The 17,123-nt window shown below is 34.5% G+C and overlaps 2 protein-coding genes across 3 annotated transcripts; both read left to right on the top strand.

Annotated features, from left to right (window-relative positions):
• The first annotated feature begins 169 nt into the window (after positions 1-169).
• On the top strand, positions 170-2,518 carry LOC113765689 (MDIS1-interacting receptor like kinase 2-like). Of its 2 annotated transcripts, none has more exons than XM_027309928.1 (4): positions 170-338; positions 515-1,622; positions 1,715-2,017; positions 2,158-2,518. In XM_027309928.1, exons 1-4 carry the CDS (start codon positions 306-308, stop codon positions 2,163-2,165), a joined length of 1,452 nt encoding a protein of 483 aa, XP_027165729.1. In that variant the 5' UTR covers positions 170-305; the 3' UTR covers positions 2,166-2,518. The 2 variants fall into 2 exon arrangements, with proteins under 2 accessions (XP_027165729.1, XP_027165728.1); XM_027309927.1 differs by having other exon boundaries at positions 1,715-2,026.
• Positions 2,519-6,752: 4,234 nt separating this feature from the next.
• On the top strand, positions 6,753-8,166 carry LOC113766002. The gene is made up of 2 exons (XM_027310233.1): positions 6,753-6,879; positions 6,929-8,166. Exons 1-2 carry the CDS (start codon positions 6,753-6,755, stop codon positions 8,164-8,166), a joined length of 1,365 nt encoding a protein of 454 aa, XP_027166034.1.
• The last annotated feature ends 8,957 nt before the right edge of the window (positions 8,167-17,123 follow it).

Genomic DNA, 17,123 nt, shown 5'->3' with positions numbered 1-17,123 from the left:
CCCAAATGGAACACTTACGTACTTCGCTGTACACAACAACTTGCTTACTGGTCAGATCCCAAGAAACTTGAAAAACTGCTCAAGTTTAGTCAGGGCTCGTTTCAGTGGGAACCAGCTCACAGGAAACTTATCAGAAATGTTCGGCATATTTCCACACTTGCACTTCATGGATCTTAGTAACAACAGTTTCTATGGTGAACTTGCTAGCAGCTGGGGAAGGTGTACAAACCTGACTACTCTATTGATTGCCAAGAACAAAATTACAGGTTCCATACCACCAGAATTTGGAAATTTGACTCTGCTGCATGTACTTGATCTTTCATCAAATAACTTATCTGGTGAGATTCCAATCGAGTTGGGAAATTTAATTTTTTTGCTAAAGCTCGATTTACATGAAAACCTGTTTCATGGTGGAGTGCCCCAAGTATTAGGATTGCTGACAAAACTGCTTTACCTTGACCTGTCTATTAACTCCTTGAATGGTCCCTTACCAGGAAATTTGGGATATTTTCAGGAATTGTATCTATTGAATTTCAGTTACAACAATTTAAGCCAAAAGATTCCTATCCAGATAGGTAGGTTAACTCAGGTTTGTTTGTTGGATCTGAGTCATAATTCCTTCAGAGGAGAAATACCATCTGAATTTGGAAATTTGCAGAATCTAGAAGCTTTGAATCTCTCCCATAATAGCCTCTCAGGTTTGATTCCCAAGAACATTGCCCAACTGCCTGGCCTATTGAAAATTGATGTATCTTTCAACAACCTCGAGGGGCCTGTTCCATATGGGAAAGCTTTTCAAAATGTCACCATAAAACAGTTGCAGGGGAACAGAGATTTGTGTGGCAATATTACAGGGTTGCAACCTTGTGGAAGCTTGTCTGAAAAACCTGTCAGGAAAAAAGGCCATAAACTAATTCTCCTAATTGTGCTTCCTGTTTTGGGAGCAGTGCTGCTTAGTTATGTAGTCGCAGGAGTTATCATTTCATCTGCACGTAGAAAAAGATGCAGAAGAGCTAAAGACGGAAATGTGAAAGATGATGATCTGTTTTCCAGATGCATTTTTGATGGCAAGGCAATGTACAGACAAATCTTAGAAGCCACGGAAGCCTTCAATTCATTTTTTTGCATTGGGGAAGGAGGGTATGGACGTGTATACAGGGCAGAACTTGAGTCCAAAAAGATAGTAGCTGTAAAGAGACTTCATCACTTGTCTGAGACAGCAGACCGTAAAGCTTTCTTGAATGAAGTAAATGCCTTGACAGAAATCAAGCATCGAAATATTGTGAAACTTTATGGTTTCTGCTCAACTGCTCAACACTCCATTTTGGTTTATGAGTACCTTGAAAGAGGAAGCTTGGCCAAAATATTTCACATCGATGAAGAAGCTAAGAAACTGGATTGGAAAAAGAGGGTGAATATCATCAAAGGCGTAGCTCATGCGCTGTCTTACATGCATCATGATTGTTCACCACCAGTAGTTCATCGCGACATCACAAGCAACAATATTTTGCTTGATTGTGACTATGAGGCTCATGTTTCAGATTTTGGCACTGCTAAGCTTCTCAAAAAAGACTCAGCTAATTGGAGTGCTCTTGCAGGCACATATGGATATGTTGCACCAGGTAAACAAGGTTTAATTCCTCCCCGTTTTTGGTATTACTTCGAGTAACTAAAACCGTCATCACAGGCCATCATAAATTGATATTCCTTGCAGAGTTTGCCTACACAATGAAAGTAACTGAAAAGTGTGATGTATATAGCTTCGGAGTCCTGATCATGGAAGTGTTTAAAGGGAAACACCCTCGTGATTTAATCCCTCGTCTACAGTCTTCAGCACCTGGAGATATAGAGCTGGAAGACTTGTTGGACCAAAGACTTCAGTATCCTGCTCAAAAGATTCTAGAGATTATGACGTCCATCATCAGAATTGCTAGGTCATGTTTACATGTTGATCCACAATCCAGACCAACTATGCACTTCATTTCCAGGTCGTTATCAGTTGCTACACCATTTCCAGGTGATCTTGGTAAATAAACAAGGCCATTGAATTAAATAATTGACAATTTATAGAATTTGGTCGATGCTCTTTTCTTTTGGTTGTTATATATCTTCCCTTCCTTCGAACTCACAATCAAATACTTCTTCTTTCTGCATTAGACAAGTAAGCAGTACCTGCAAGAGATTGAGATGATGAACAATGCAGAAGATTTGTAAGGCCTGGTAACATATGATCACATGCATTTCCCATGAAATTCAGCATACTTTTTTCAGTCAGTTTGGAGGCATTTGTTTTATCCTCCCTCCAAGATCAGTACTTTACAATTGTAAGACAGAAATTGAGAATGTTTTGAGTCATTATGGGGAGGTATTAAGCAGTTTGCTACAGTGATGCGCGTGTACGAGTATCAATCAAAAGGTGTAGTCCGCTAAAGATTTCTGCAAGTTCAAAGGTCACATAATTTGTATATTATGTTTTAGAAAAGATTCGTATCGAATCAGTGGTTGTACATATGATTTTATTGTTAATGTCTACTTGCATTGTCGAGTTCATATCCATCGCGGTAACAGGCAAATGCAATACCTGCTCCAATAAAGAATTACTATCAATTATATAAGGCTTATTAAACTAGTGCAGTATTTTTAAATAATTTGGTTTCGGAGACATGAAATAGTTGGCCCTCATGAAGGTTTGCCAATTATTCTTAGTGGACCTAACCATTCCGATCATCTCCTATTCTTTTTTTTTTTTAATTTCGAATATATTTCTTTCATTTTATGGCTAAAACTTTCTAGTTTTAATTGCAAAGCCAAATGTAGTTATATTCCATAAAAGAATACAACTCTCAAGGAGGGCTCTTAGAATTCTTCTATTATTAGATTAACGGTTCGAATCTCGAGTTTTGAAAGTGGGAAGAGCTATGGATGAGAGGGTGGAAGGTAAAGAAAAAAAAAAGAATAAAGCTGTTAGCGAATTGGGAAAAGAAATTTAGAATATTCAAATTATTTGACACTCTTCACGAGGCATTCTAATGGTACGTCTTTCTTTATCCTTGTTCACATATCAATGTCCCATATAAATTATTTACAAGATTGGAAAAGTACCCAATTGCACAATGTGGTTCCTATCAGTAGAATTGGGAACTTTCGTAGATATTGATACCCCTCAAATATAAGAAACTCCATGGAAGAACATTGACAAATAAAGCATCCAAAACCTCAATTGAGTAAATATATCATCAACATTATAATCTTATAATAAAAAAATGTAATCAGCTAAAGATAAGATATGTGTATACACGAGTTTCATTAGTTTTAATAATGTTGATGTGTTAGTTAAACATTGTAGATATCTTATAAGGACAATTGAATTAGCTAAGAGATTAGCCTAAAACTAATTCAATTATCTAGCTAGGTTAGCTCACCAAGATGCCAGATTCTTTCCACCAATTATTACATAGTATGAACTAGGATGGAAAGTGAAGCCATGGTGACATAGTAATATTACAGGACACATTCATTTTAAATTTGTCAATAATGCTTTGATTCTTGAGACTTGCTGCTCTAATTGCTCTGGCATGAAAATTCTTGAATTCAAGAAACCAAAGAGAAAAACGGTAATAGGAGATTCTCACTCTTAATCCTCTAAAGCAAAGAGAAAAACAGTTTAAAAATGAAAGGCTACAAACGAGAATAAATGACCATAAATGATTAGTACTATAAAGGACATAAAATAATATTTTTATACTCTTGATTGGTTGAAGATCCACAATAAAATAATTTCTAGTTAGAGTGTTGAGATAGCATATAATTAGTACTATAAAGAAACAAAATCAAAATAGTAATATTTTTATACTCTTGATCGGTTGAAACTGCAAAATAAAATAAAGTCTAGTTACAGTGTTGAGATAACATATTGGGTACTGCTTTGACATAGAAAACATGGCACCAACAATTTTCCCCCAAAGAACTTTCCCCCAAAGAACTATGTCTTGATGGATGGTAATGGCATCAATTCTTCCACTCTCCCATACCCTGGAAGTTCCAACCAGTGACATCGGTCTTCTTGGTTCCTCCTCTTCTTTATTTCAAGTTGAAGAGGAATTCAAGAAACTCCGGTCTGCTCTTAGTTCATTTGGCTACATTCAGGTTTAATCCAATTTTCATTTCAGTCATTTTCTTTTAATTCGAGTATGCATTGAATCATGCAGGTTGTCACTAAATCAAGACGTTCTTGACATTGTTTGCAAGAAAATGACAATTTAACTGCCTCTTGCCTAGATTTCACTTGCAACTTTTGTTTAGCACCATCATAGGAATATAACAATTCGGCTAATGGATAAAATTCCTTTAATTATGGATACAAAAGTAGATGTCACTTCCCATGCACGTCCACCATGTCATAGGGTTTCTTTTTTTGGCAAAACTAAAAGTTTTGCAAGCATCCAATAAAAAAAAACAAAATTCTCAGAACTAATAGGACGTTTGTAATTTGGCTAACATCAAATATCTCTACAATCATGGAGTATTAATTGTTTAAAATAAAAGCTTGAGGACACGTGTAACATCACAAGGGTCAAAAGCAGTATTAATCCTTTACAATTTTTTTCTGGATTTTTTTTGCTTTATTTTGAATAAATACAACGGAATGATTTCTTTAGATTTTGGTGTTAAATCCGTATTAAGGATTTTTGAAATATGATTTTTGGTGTTTCAGGCAGTTAATCATGGAATGAGTATATCGTTCCTGGATGAAGTCCTTGATGTCACAAGAAAATTCTTCAAGCTTCCATTGGACGAGAAAAAGAAATCTTCCAGAGAAGAAAACAAGATTGACGGTTATGGAAATGATATGATCTACACAGAGAATCAAACCCTTGATTGGAATGACCGGCCTTTGTCTTCATTTGCTCCCTGAGAGCATGAGGAAGCTCGAAAAATGGCCTCAAACTCCCAGTAATTTTAGGTAAATATGCAATATCTTTTGCAGCATTTAAAATTATAAACCTTAAGGGCATGTATCAATATTGTCTTTCAAGAAAGTTTTTATTTTTAATTTTTTTTCTCTTTTGAATTACTTTAGTTCCCTCCTCGAGCACAATTTGGTGCCTCAAGTTTTTCAAAACCACCAATTGCTGAACCATTTTGTTGAATTAATTAAGTTGAGAATGCTTCACAAATCTTGTAATCAATTTGGTGGATTCTATCTCAAAGTGACTTCAATTGGTGTAAATTAATTCACATAACGCTATATTAAATCGGTTTTGCTGGAAAGATGAGGACCAGACCAATGCACCTTCAACTCAACAAGACCTACAATGGCATTTATGTTGAACTGTGTCCGTACAAACAACTCAAAGTAGAACTATTCTTTGTGTATATATATCTTTTTCAACTTTAGTCGGGTCTTTTGTCGGATACATGCAGATAATGACAAATGGGATATTCGAGAGCCCAATACATAGAGTAGTAACAAACTGTTAGCACACACAAAATATTGCGTGTACAGTGAAAGTAATTTTAGCACATATAAAAATATGTGGAAAGAAAAGAAGAACAAATATTTAATAATTTAATTAACTCAAATCTCAACAAAACCCAAGAATAACAATATCAAGTAGTAGCATTTCACTCACGACAACTCATAAATCTTAACTATGAGACTTTCTCTCAAACCTACTCTTTAGACTCAACTCAACTCTACTCAATTTTTCAAGTAATAACCTACTAGACTAGTAATATTGAAAGACTCTAGACATCCTAAAACAAATATAATTGTAAACCGAAATTTATTTGGAAACTGACTTAAGATTTCCTAATCTAATATGGAAACTAGACAAACAAGACACAAAAAAAAAGGAAATTAAATACAGCTTGATTTAATTTCCTTCACAAACAAGGAAAAGGAGAGAAGGACAGTGGTTTTGTTCTTTTCTTCTGAGCTTACAAGTGAAATTAAACCAGCAGAGGGTCTAATTGATGATAAACACCCAAAGTTGAACAAAAGTGTCATAGATTACACTCGGAACTATTTTGAGCACCTCCAAAATGGAAGAAGACCCATTGATGCTCTAAAATATGAGTAGTTTATCATTTCACGTGAAGAATAAATATTTGGTAAGTCTTTGGCTCCTTGTTATTTACCTTTGATTCATGTGCATTTACTACTTACAAAAAAAAAGAAATAAAATTTGTAGCACTGGGTAAAAATTTAAGATTTTGAATTTGAGTAAATCTTATATATACTGTCAGTGTATACAAGATTAATCTTTTGAATTTATATAGGTTCAGACAATCTTAGGTTTGTTTCTATCAAACACTATAGCATCTCAAAGAAAAAAATTCTTTTATATAGTATATAAAAGAAAAAATTAGAACATACAAATTAGCGCTGTAAACTTTTTGGATGTCAAAATATTTTCTAGATGCTTTGTAATCATGTTTGTTTAGGTGAAACAAATTATTGCAATGATATATTTATTGTAAAAAAAGTTTCAAAAAACCTGTGCGAACCTTGTCATTGACCACATATTTCAATCTACAAAAAGTTTATTTTGTGCAAAATTCACTCTAAAGTTGATAACGACATGCCATAAAGAATTTCAATGGTGGCCATGGGTACTAGGATTCTGGAGTGTATACAAATTTTGCTTGGATTACATAAAATGAAAATGTAGAATATTCCACAGTTCAACTACTAAGGCAGTTTCATAGTGCCTTATTAAGCAAGGTAAGCAAGGTAAGTAAGCAAGGTAATGAATGCGAAATATATGAAGGATCCCAATTGGATGAACAGAGGCCCTCCTGGCTCGGCATCATGGAGCTGGAAAAGCATTCATAGTGCAAAAAATTTGTTGTTGGCTGGTCTATGGAAAAGGATAGGTGATGGAAGAACGGTAATTAAGTATATGGAAGGATAGATGGGTAATAGGGTCCGAAGATGGTAAGGTGGAGGCTGAAAAACCTGAGGGATGCAACCTCAAGTGGGTGAGTGAGCTGATTGAAGAAGGGAGATGGAAAAGAGAACTTTTGCAGGCATGGTTTGGAAACACACAGGCTGAGGTCATTGAACGTATTTCCACCAGCATTGGAAGGAGAATGGACAGACTGATTTGGAAATTTTCAAAGACTGGAGCATATACGGTGAAAACAGGATATGCAAGGGCAAGGCAGGAAGAAAATCAGATCAGTCGAAACCGAACATACAATGCTGAGTCAAGTTGGGAAGTTCAAAAACGGACGGTGTGGAAGAATTTGTGGCACCAAAAGGTAAAGGCCAAGCTGAAACATTTCATGTGGAAATGTTTGCAAAATTGTTTGCCAACCAATGAAGTGATTTTCAAAAGGATTGGACAAGGTGAGGGAAGATGCAGCTGCTGTGGAGAAGGCATAGAAACCATTGAACACTTACTCTTTTTGAATGCGATGGAGGTTTGGAAATTGGCACCGGTTAGCTGGGATGGACTAGTAGACAAACAACACAATCTCTGGCTATGGTGGGAGGAAGCCACTAAAGCTACTTCAAAGGAATGTGGACCTGACCGAGTGAACCTCACCATTAATCTGTTTTGGCAAATCTGGAAAGCACGAAACAGAAGAGTGTTTGACAATGAAATCCAGAATTCACCCAACATTGTCTCCAAGGCGCAAGTGGAATGGCTGGAATATGAGCATGCAAGGAAGGAAGAAAAGGAGCAGACTGCTACGGCAAACATCAAGGAGCATCAAACGCGAGGCCAAACAGCAGGGTATGATAACGTTTGCTTATTCACGGATGCGGCGATATCATCAAGGATGATCAGGACGGGTCAAGGCATTGTTGCAAGAAAGTGGAACGGAATGATCATGAAAGCAAAGGCAATAGTCAATCAATATAAGGGGGAACCAAGTAAAGAAGAAGCTTTAGCAATTAGGAATGCAATGCTGATGGCTAAACAGGTAGGATGGACTAAAATTATAATCCATTCAGATAGCAAATCAGTTATTGACCAGATACATAGTGGCCATGAGTATGATAGTACCATTGCAAGTGCAACTATTCTGGAAGAAGTGCAGGATTTGACTTCACATTTTGCAAGCTGTAGGTTTGTGTGTATATCTAGAACAGAAAATGAAATTAGCCATGCTCTAGCTAAGTTTGCTATTCAGTTAGTGAATGATATTGAATGAGAACAAGATTTCCCAGTTTGGCTGATGGATTTAGTGAGGAAGCAAATGAGGGTAGTTGCCCCTTTTTGTAATTAATTCCTGTATTTATCAAGGGTTATCAAATATATATAACTGTTATGTTGTAAAACTAATAAAATGAACTACTATAATAGGAATTGAAATATTAGAGAAATGAGTAGAAGAATGAAGAATGATATTCTATTATTCCAACCAATACAAAAGTCCTCACAAAGGGTGTCAATGTACCTCTATATATAGGTACTACAAGATTAAAGGTACATCAATTCTATTAAACACCCACTACTATAACAATATGAAGAAACCTATGAAACGGTTTCTCTACTACATGAATAGATTTATGGATTGTAACTTCTATACATAATGTAACCATAAATCAAGAATTAATCCTCTTGGGAACACAAAGGGACATCCACACTTTAAATTGTTTCATAACACTCCTCCTTGGATGTCCATTACACAAAGAATATGCCTCGTTAAAACCTTACTAGGGAAAAACCCATTGGGACAAAAACCCTAGTGAAGGAAAAAGAGTACACTATTCCTGTATATTAATTTGTCCCTCTAATGCAAATATCATTTGAGATCTTTTAATCGTCGCATTTCAATACTCTTCACCAATTGCATTGAGATATGGTACTTCAGGATCAAGTATCTCTCCATCTTCCTCTCGTGGTCTAAAAGGATCCTTATTAGGATATAATGATCTGACGACCATTGGAGTACTTAATTTATGTGCCTTATCCATATAAAACCGCTTTAATACCTTCTTGATATAAGCAGTTTGGTGGACAAAAATTTCACTTTTAAAATGCTCAATTTGTAAACCAAGGTAGAATTTTGTTTTTCCAAAATTCTTGATCTCAAAATCCTTCTTCAAATATTCAACATTATTTTGAATCTCTTCAGGAGTTCCAATCAAATTTAGATCATCAATATATACAGTAATTATCACAAAATTTGATCCATTTTTCTTGATAAAAACACATAGACATATTGGATCATTGGTATAACCTTCTTTAGTTAAACATTCATTGAAGCGGTTATACCACATACGTCCAGATTGTTTGAGACCATACAAAGACTTTTGTAATTTAATAGAATAAATATCTTTAGAATTTGATTTGCATGCTTCAGGCATGTTGAATTCTTCGAAAATTCTCATATAAATATCATTTTCAAGATTTCCATATAAATATGCAGTAACAACGTCCATTAGACCCATATCTAGATTTTCATGTACTGCAAAACTCACAAGATATCTAAATATGATAGCATCCACTACAGGTGAATACGTTTTATCATAATCAAATTTAGGCCTTTGTGAAAATCCTTAAGCTACTAGTTTTACACCTTTAGGTGTTTGGACTACAAGTCCAAAAACTTTTCTTTTAACCAGTGAGTCTAATTTAGATTGGATCACATCTTTTCATTTTGGCCAATCATTTCTATACCGACATTCATCAATCGATCTAGATTCATGATCCTCATCAACTTCTATAATATCAAGTGCTACATTTCATCAGGCTCCAATTAAATTTTCTATGATTTCATTCTCTTCAAGAGTTGGCTCTTTAGGAGCGACCTCTTCAAGAGGTTGAATTTTGTCATGACATTTATTTAATCTCCGGAGTTATTCGAAATCAATTTATACCTTATTTAGGTAGGCCGGCCTCAAATTTATTTGTAGAATTTGTGCATGTCCTTCAGGGACATCAATTTTAATCAAGATATTTCCTATAGGAATAGTTGATTTAATGACTTTTCTGGAGTCGATAAATATATCTGACAATTGATTTGCAATTTTCTGCAAATGAATAATTTCTTGAACTTCTAGTTCATATTATTTTGTATGAGGATTGAGGAAATCCAATTTTTCAGATGATTTCCTTTCGGTTGATTTTTCCTCCCCCTAATATCGGGAATCGTAATTCATCAGAATAAATAAATCATTCAATAGATCACTCATCAATATTTTACGATATTTAATCGTAAAAGGTGATTCATACCCGACATAAATTTTAAATTCTTTTGAAGCCATATATAAATAAAGGGGTATGTATAAATACTTGTCGGCTCTCAAATATTCTCACTTTTGTCAAATCATATATCCATTGGAATCAGTAAACTTCTGATTTACTGCAAGTGATAATTATAAACCAAATGAGAATGAAGACAACTATATTGATAACCATTTCTCTCTCGAATGGTTATTATGATATAATTAACCTTTATCTCACTTGATTTCTAAACATGATCTCTATTATTGTCTCATTTAGTGTCTCAATTTGATATCCATTTCGACGGATATTCAAATTCAATAAATTTTCCGAGACATGATAAAAAGTAGTGCTTTATTTATCATATACTTTTCTCCTACGGGGAGAAATATAACAGTGGGTCTTTTAGAGTTTTCAATCACTTAAACACTACCACTGATTGTGTTTGTCTCTTTTGTTGAAAAATAGTGTATATAGTAGCATTTATTAGCGAGACACATATCATTGTTACCATAATTCTTATGGGACAAATATCATCACCATAATCCTTTGATCCCAAATGTTTAACATCCATTTCTTCTTCAGGAAGAAAAGCTAATTAAATCAATCATCATACACCTTCAGGGTGTTTAAAAAAATTGGCCATGTGAAGATGCTATTATAATTTTGATTCCTCATATGTATTTCGATGCATTTATCTTCAGGACCCTTACTTTCTTGTCCTTATCATTATTATCCCACTTTAAGTGGTAACTTTTTCTCTTGTCATGGTAAAATATATATTTACCAAAATCATAGTCATGGCAACAACCAGAACTAATAAATTAAAATTTAGTCGCATTCACTTCTGAGAATGGACTAGAATTAACATGCAAAAAGTACAAAATAGTTCTCAAAATTTCTCTTAATATTACTACTACAGGAGCATATTCGAGAAATCAATTGTGGAGAATATCATTTTCAATATATCTTATGAGTAAAATTTTTTCGACACAATTTCAATTGAGAAGTAATTCTGAAAATTGCATAATTACGTTCTTGTAGCCACAGGTAAATTTATCATACCAGGCTTTTGAAATAATGACCATCTTCTAGTGGCCAAATATTTTCGTTAAAGAACGACCATCTTCAGGTGGTCGAATCTTTTTCTTTAAGTATTTCAAAGGACAAGTGAATTCTCAAATATAATTGATTTTCTATAATAGCATCTCTAAAACTCAATGCATCAGAATATAAATATTTATAACAAAAAATTATAAAGATAAATAATAGAATTAAAAAGAGAAATATTACCTCAAAGATGTCAAACAATATATGTTTGTATTTAGTGGTTGCTCAACAGTAGGTATTTGTATTTTGCGATAATTCAAATATTAGTCATAAGAAATTGAAATAAGTTTGTGGGTCAGAAATTTACCTCAGAAGTTACTTGAAGAAATGCAGGCAGAATTTTGGGAAAATCTCCTGTTTCACTTTTGTTCAAGGTAGAGGCTCCGTTTTCACATTTATAGCTCAAAAGTAGAGACTCGTACTGATAACGTGTTGTAAAACTAATAAAATGAACTACTATAATAGGAATTGAAATATTAGAGAAATGAATAGAGGAATGAAGAATGATATTCTATTGTTCCAACTAATACAAAAGTCCTCACAAAGGGTGTCAATGTACCTCTATATATAGGTATTACAAGATTAAAGGTATATCAATTCTATTAAACACCCACTACTATAAGAATATGAAGAAACCTATGAAACGGTTTCTCCACTACATGAATAGATTTATGGATTGTAACTTCTATACATAATGTAACCATAAATCAAGAATTAATCCTCTTGGGAACACAAAGGGACATCCACACTTTAATTTGTTTCATAACATGTTAACGTTTGTGGGAAAAAAAAAACTAATAAGGCAGTTTCAGCTTCATTCAAGAATTATTTTCACCAAACAATAAAACATATTGTAATTTCTTCTCTCAAACAATAAACAAATTAAAAATAAATACTTAATTTAATATTTAGCTAAAGAAGGGAGGAAAGTTTGGTATGAATTTGAATACTTTAATAGACTTAATGACTTTGAGTTGATAGGCAAAATTGTCCTTCAGTTAAATTGTTCCCCCTGACACCCAATATTTGCTCTGAGAATATTGTCGACATTAATCTACGTTTAGGCCCTTGTTTCATGGGATTAGGCAAAATCATATTCAATTATTTGATTCCCTTTGATATTTTATTTGGTCAGATTTTTACTTCGGTTTGCTATAATTTCTCTCCATTCCTATGTATGTGAGGCTAATTAATGGTGTAGTCGAGCTGGGTTGGCAACTTCAGAGAAATACATTTATCCCATCAAAATGCATAATTATAATTATAAGCCCTGTTTTAGAATGAGTCCACCTATAAAAAATGATTGAAAATTATGACAATCCTAAATGATAAATACAAATATGGGAATCCTATAATCAAGGAAGTGGACCACCTTTTAATTTATATTTGTCATTTAAGTCGTATTTCACTTAATATAGCATTTTTCTTTTAGAATTTTGTCTTAATCCATCTCTACCAAATTATATTTTTCTTAACAGGTTCTAGTGTAACAAAACATGGGATTACTAATTTAGATGAGACGAATGATCAAGGACCGACCTAAGGATCTATTGTACATGCTTATTCATATATTAATGACTTCTAATCCCAGAAAACTTAATTCCGCTTAATCCACGCATGAGCCACATGAGAATTATTACTTAATTATTGATACTTTGCCAAATGAGTGCAAACTTCTATGATTTTGTGAAATTACTTTACTCCCTGCTTAATTTACACGCCAACATCAACCAGCCAATAATTGTGTGCTTCATTATTGAGACACAGTGATAATCCTGCGACTGGAAAATATCATAACAGATCCTTTTTCACTAATGCATCAAAATCCATGTGAACTGATACATGCAAACATAAAAGAGAAATCTACATTAAAAACAATACTTTTTTTTTATTGTTTTGGGTTAACGACATTGCAAGAGCGTGAATCTGTTTTGCCAAAGCAATTTTAATCTTAAAGTAAAAACAATAAAAAAAAACCCCTCTAGTCAAATCCCACTGATCTCAACAAATTCATCAGTGGAAGTTCAGCCATTGAACTCAAGATATGTTTATTAGGTAACAACTGTTGCTTTGCTGTTTGTAACTTGCAATTTGTAAGGAATCGTAGAGATAAAAGCAACGAAAAATTAAAATTTTTTATTTCTTAGAGAACGTTTAGCCTTAATATAACATATCCAACTAAAAGGGTGTTCAAATGTATTAACTCAATAAACGAAAAAAAAAACAGGAACATTAGGAGCTTTTGATGCAGAGGGAGGCGAGAAATCTACATAACCGCTCAAATATTTGGCCTCTAACGGTTTATTAGGCAACAAATTTTTTATTCAAAGCTCAGCCATTGAACTCAAGATATGTTTAACTCAAAATAGGTAACTTGCAATTAACTACACTAATCCGATTTTCCTTTTCTAGTACAACCCCGTCACGTTTAACATCCCAAATGATTCTTACGTATTGATACACGGGGGAAAAAGAAATATATTTTATGTTCCATTCAAGAATCGGTTGCTGCCCTGTCCCTATTCTTTCAGAGCACCTTACTATTCCCAAGCAAATTGTGTAGGTTCATAATGTCACTTTAGTTGTGTTGGTAGTTTTGGCTGTGATGGTGGGTAATTTATAAATGTTACTTTTTCAGATTTATTGCTGATAATAAATAGCAGTAAAAAATTAGAATTCATTTTTGTTGGCAACAAAAAAATGCGCACAATGGAAGTAATTGTAACACATATAAAAATATGTGGGAAGAGGTGGAAAACAAATACTTAACAAATTTTCAATAATTTTATTTAATTCAAAACTCAACAATAACAATATTAAACCGTAACCTTTCGCTCACAACTGTTAGGAAATTGGTTTAATTTCTTTTAGTCATATTTTTTTATTTTGTGTGGAAGTAAATAGTTTTCTAATTGGTTTTAATTATTTGAAATAGTAACTAAGAAATTTTCTATTTTGTTTAGAATTTAGAAGTTATTTCCTATTCCGTACGAGTTTAGGAATTAGCGCCGGTTTTCTATTGTTATTTCGCCAAATAATATTCCCTATAAATAGATGGGTTAACATACTACACAATAAACAAACAAAAGCATACAAGAGCGACATGTAGCCTTATACATGGGGTGTGAAAGAGGGTTCTTAGAAGGTGAGAAATGGTATACAAGAATTGGATTTGGGTTCCAGTTGTATTATTGTATAGGGTTTTTCTCTTATAATAAATAACGGGTTTCTCTCCGTGGACGTAGATTCAATGAGAGAGTCGAACCTGATAGGGTGTTAATTGTTAGTAATTTTATTGTTAATTTTCCTCTTTGTCCTTGCCAAATATTGCTTAATTGTTAATATCTACTTATTTTGGTATTCGGACTCAATATCAGGGAGTGGAGCAGAAAAGTACACAAAAGGAATGACCTTATGGAGGAAATTGCTCCACACGTGGGAGACTTCTTAAAGCTCCATCAACCTGGCCCACAAGGAGGAGAAGAAAACGATTTCCTTTTCTTTGTGCTGATGAGGAGTGCATTGTACTAGCTAGTTGACTAGCAATAGGAAACGAGAAAGCAGGACATTCGGAGCACTTGACCTTTTGTCTTTTCTTTTCCTTATCTTCGGCAGAGACAAAAAAAAAAACGAGACGGTAGTCATTGTTGAGGGATAGGTTTTATTTTATTCTTGCTGGTTGATGCGCGACTCTTGTTCGACATTATTCCCCCTTGAAAAGACGGCTTTACTGCATACTTTTTAGTGAATTGCATGATGCCTCGTGAATCAATTAAATTGTGTGGAGATTTTCTCATAAGGCGTGGCTAAGTCTTTCATCTAGTCAAGGATCAACTCGACGGCGCAGTCCCGAATATCTATGAGATTTAATTAGTTTTCATGTGTTCCTTAATTTGTTAATATTTGCACGTTGTCTACTTGAATTTTCATGGGATTATTCTGTTAATTGGATGTCAAGGGCCCGATATTCAAAGTGACTTATTAATCTCCTGCCAAATTAGTCAATTAAATCTGTAATTATTTAATTGATTAATATTTGTGGCAACTGGCGTGTTTACACACTAGAGGAACGTGTAATCCAATTTAAATAACCCTCGTAGCGTGTTATTGATTAGGGTTAGGTTTTTCTAGTTCTTAATGCAATTGGGGAATTAATTCCTACAGTCGTACCTAGGAGTTTTCTCTGATTAGGGGTAATCAATGGTTGTACCTTGGTTTTCAATAAATTAAGAAAAAGCAAGTCGTCAGAGCTTGTCGGCGACTATAACTAACCTGTTAATAAAATTTAGTGAACCTCCCTTGCATCAATGATCGGATGAATGGACTGTGTCTGAGTAGTTGTATCCTTAGCTAGAGTTTGTCTATTATTTATTTAATTCTTGTCTACATTCGTTTTAGTTAATTGTTTGATTTTGGTTGAATTGTTTAATTGCTATTATTCTTATTTCAACAAAAATCCCCTTTTACCAAGTGGAACTTCAAAGAGGCAAATATTTTCAATCCCTGGGGAGACGACCCTGCTTGCCACTGTCTACTAGTTAGTAAATTTTGTCAACTAATTAATTCTGATATATCGGGTTAAACAAACTCTTCGGGAACAGGGTGAATCAAGTAACCCATTGCACACCTAGAGTCCCTGCTCCAGTACCTAGAATTGATTATTGACTGCTTTTAGTGGTACTTAGGTTTTATTATTATTATTGCACAGACTCAACACCTGTCAATTTTTGGCGCCATTGCTAGGGAACTGGCGTTAATTATTTGTTTCCTTTTAAGTTCATTTTTGTTCTAATTTCCTGATATTTTTTTTTCTAATTTATGCCTAGTTCTTCTCGTACAGGCGAATTGATTTTCGACCCTGAAGTAGAGAAGACTGCACGCCAAACTAGAAAAGAAACTAGACAGCTCAGAGAGGAGCAATCCAGTACTACATCTCAGAGACCTGAATCAAAAGTTGAACCAACAAATTCGTTTGGTGACACTTCGAGTGACTCGGATCAAGAAGAAGTCATTATGGCGAATGCACAAACACTAAGGGAGTTGGCTGCTCTTAATTTAAATCAGCAGCCTTTATGCATTACTTTTCCAAGTTTAAATGATAATACTCCCTTTGAACTAAAATCTGATCTAATTCATCTTTTACCATCATTCCATGGTCTACCAAGTGAGGAGCCCTACAAACACTTGTAAGAGTTCGATGTCATTTGCACTAGTATGAAGCCCCCTGGAATTACTGAAGAACAGATAAAAATGAGGGCATTGCCCTTCTCTTTAAAGGACTCCGCGAAAGACTGGCTGTACTACCTACCACCAGGTAGTATCACCACGTGGGATCAATTGAAGAAAAAGTTCTTGGACAAATATTTTCCTGAGTCTCAAGCTGCAAGTTTAAGGAAGGAGATCTGCAGTATCAAGCAACACCCAAGCGAATCCCTCTATGAGTACTGGGAAAGATTCAAAAAGCTGTGCATAAAATGCCCTCAGCATCAGATAAATGAGCAGCTGCCTATCCATTATTTCTATGAAGGGTTACTCTTTAGGGACAGAAGCATAATCGATGCTGCAAGTGGAGGGACGTTGGTGAACAAGACCCCTCGAGAACCATGGGAATTGATTGAAGGGATGGCTGAGAATTCACAGCAGTTTGGTTCAAGAGAGAACATCCCGACGCGTAAGGTGAATGAAGTAGAAACATCCTCCATCCAGCAACAAATCTCTGAATTGACGTCTTTCGTGCGACAACTAGCTGTGGGAAGTGCCTCACAAGCCAAAGTATGTGGGGTATGCACTGCCTTAGGTCATTCTACAGAGATGTGTCCGCTAGTTCAA

The sequence above is a fragment of the Coffea eugenioides genome, chromosome 3, assembly GCF_003713205.1.
Source record: "Coffea eugenioides isolate CCC68of chromosome 3, Ceug_1.0, whole genome shotgun sequence".
NCBI classification, from domain to species: Eukaryota; Viridiplantae; Streptophyta; class Magnoliopsida; order Gentianales; family Rubiaceae; genus Coffea; species Coffea eugenioides.
The sequence above is the reverse complement of the archived record's forward strand: the minus strand, read 5'-3'. Positions and strand labels throughout refer to the sequence as shown.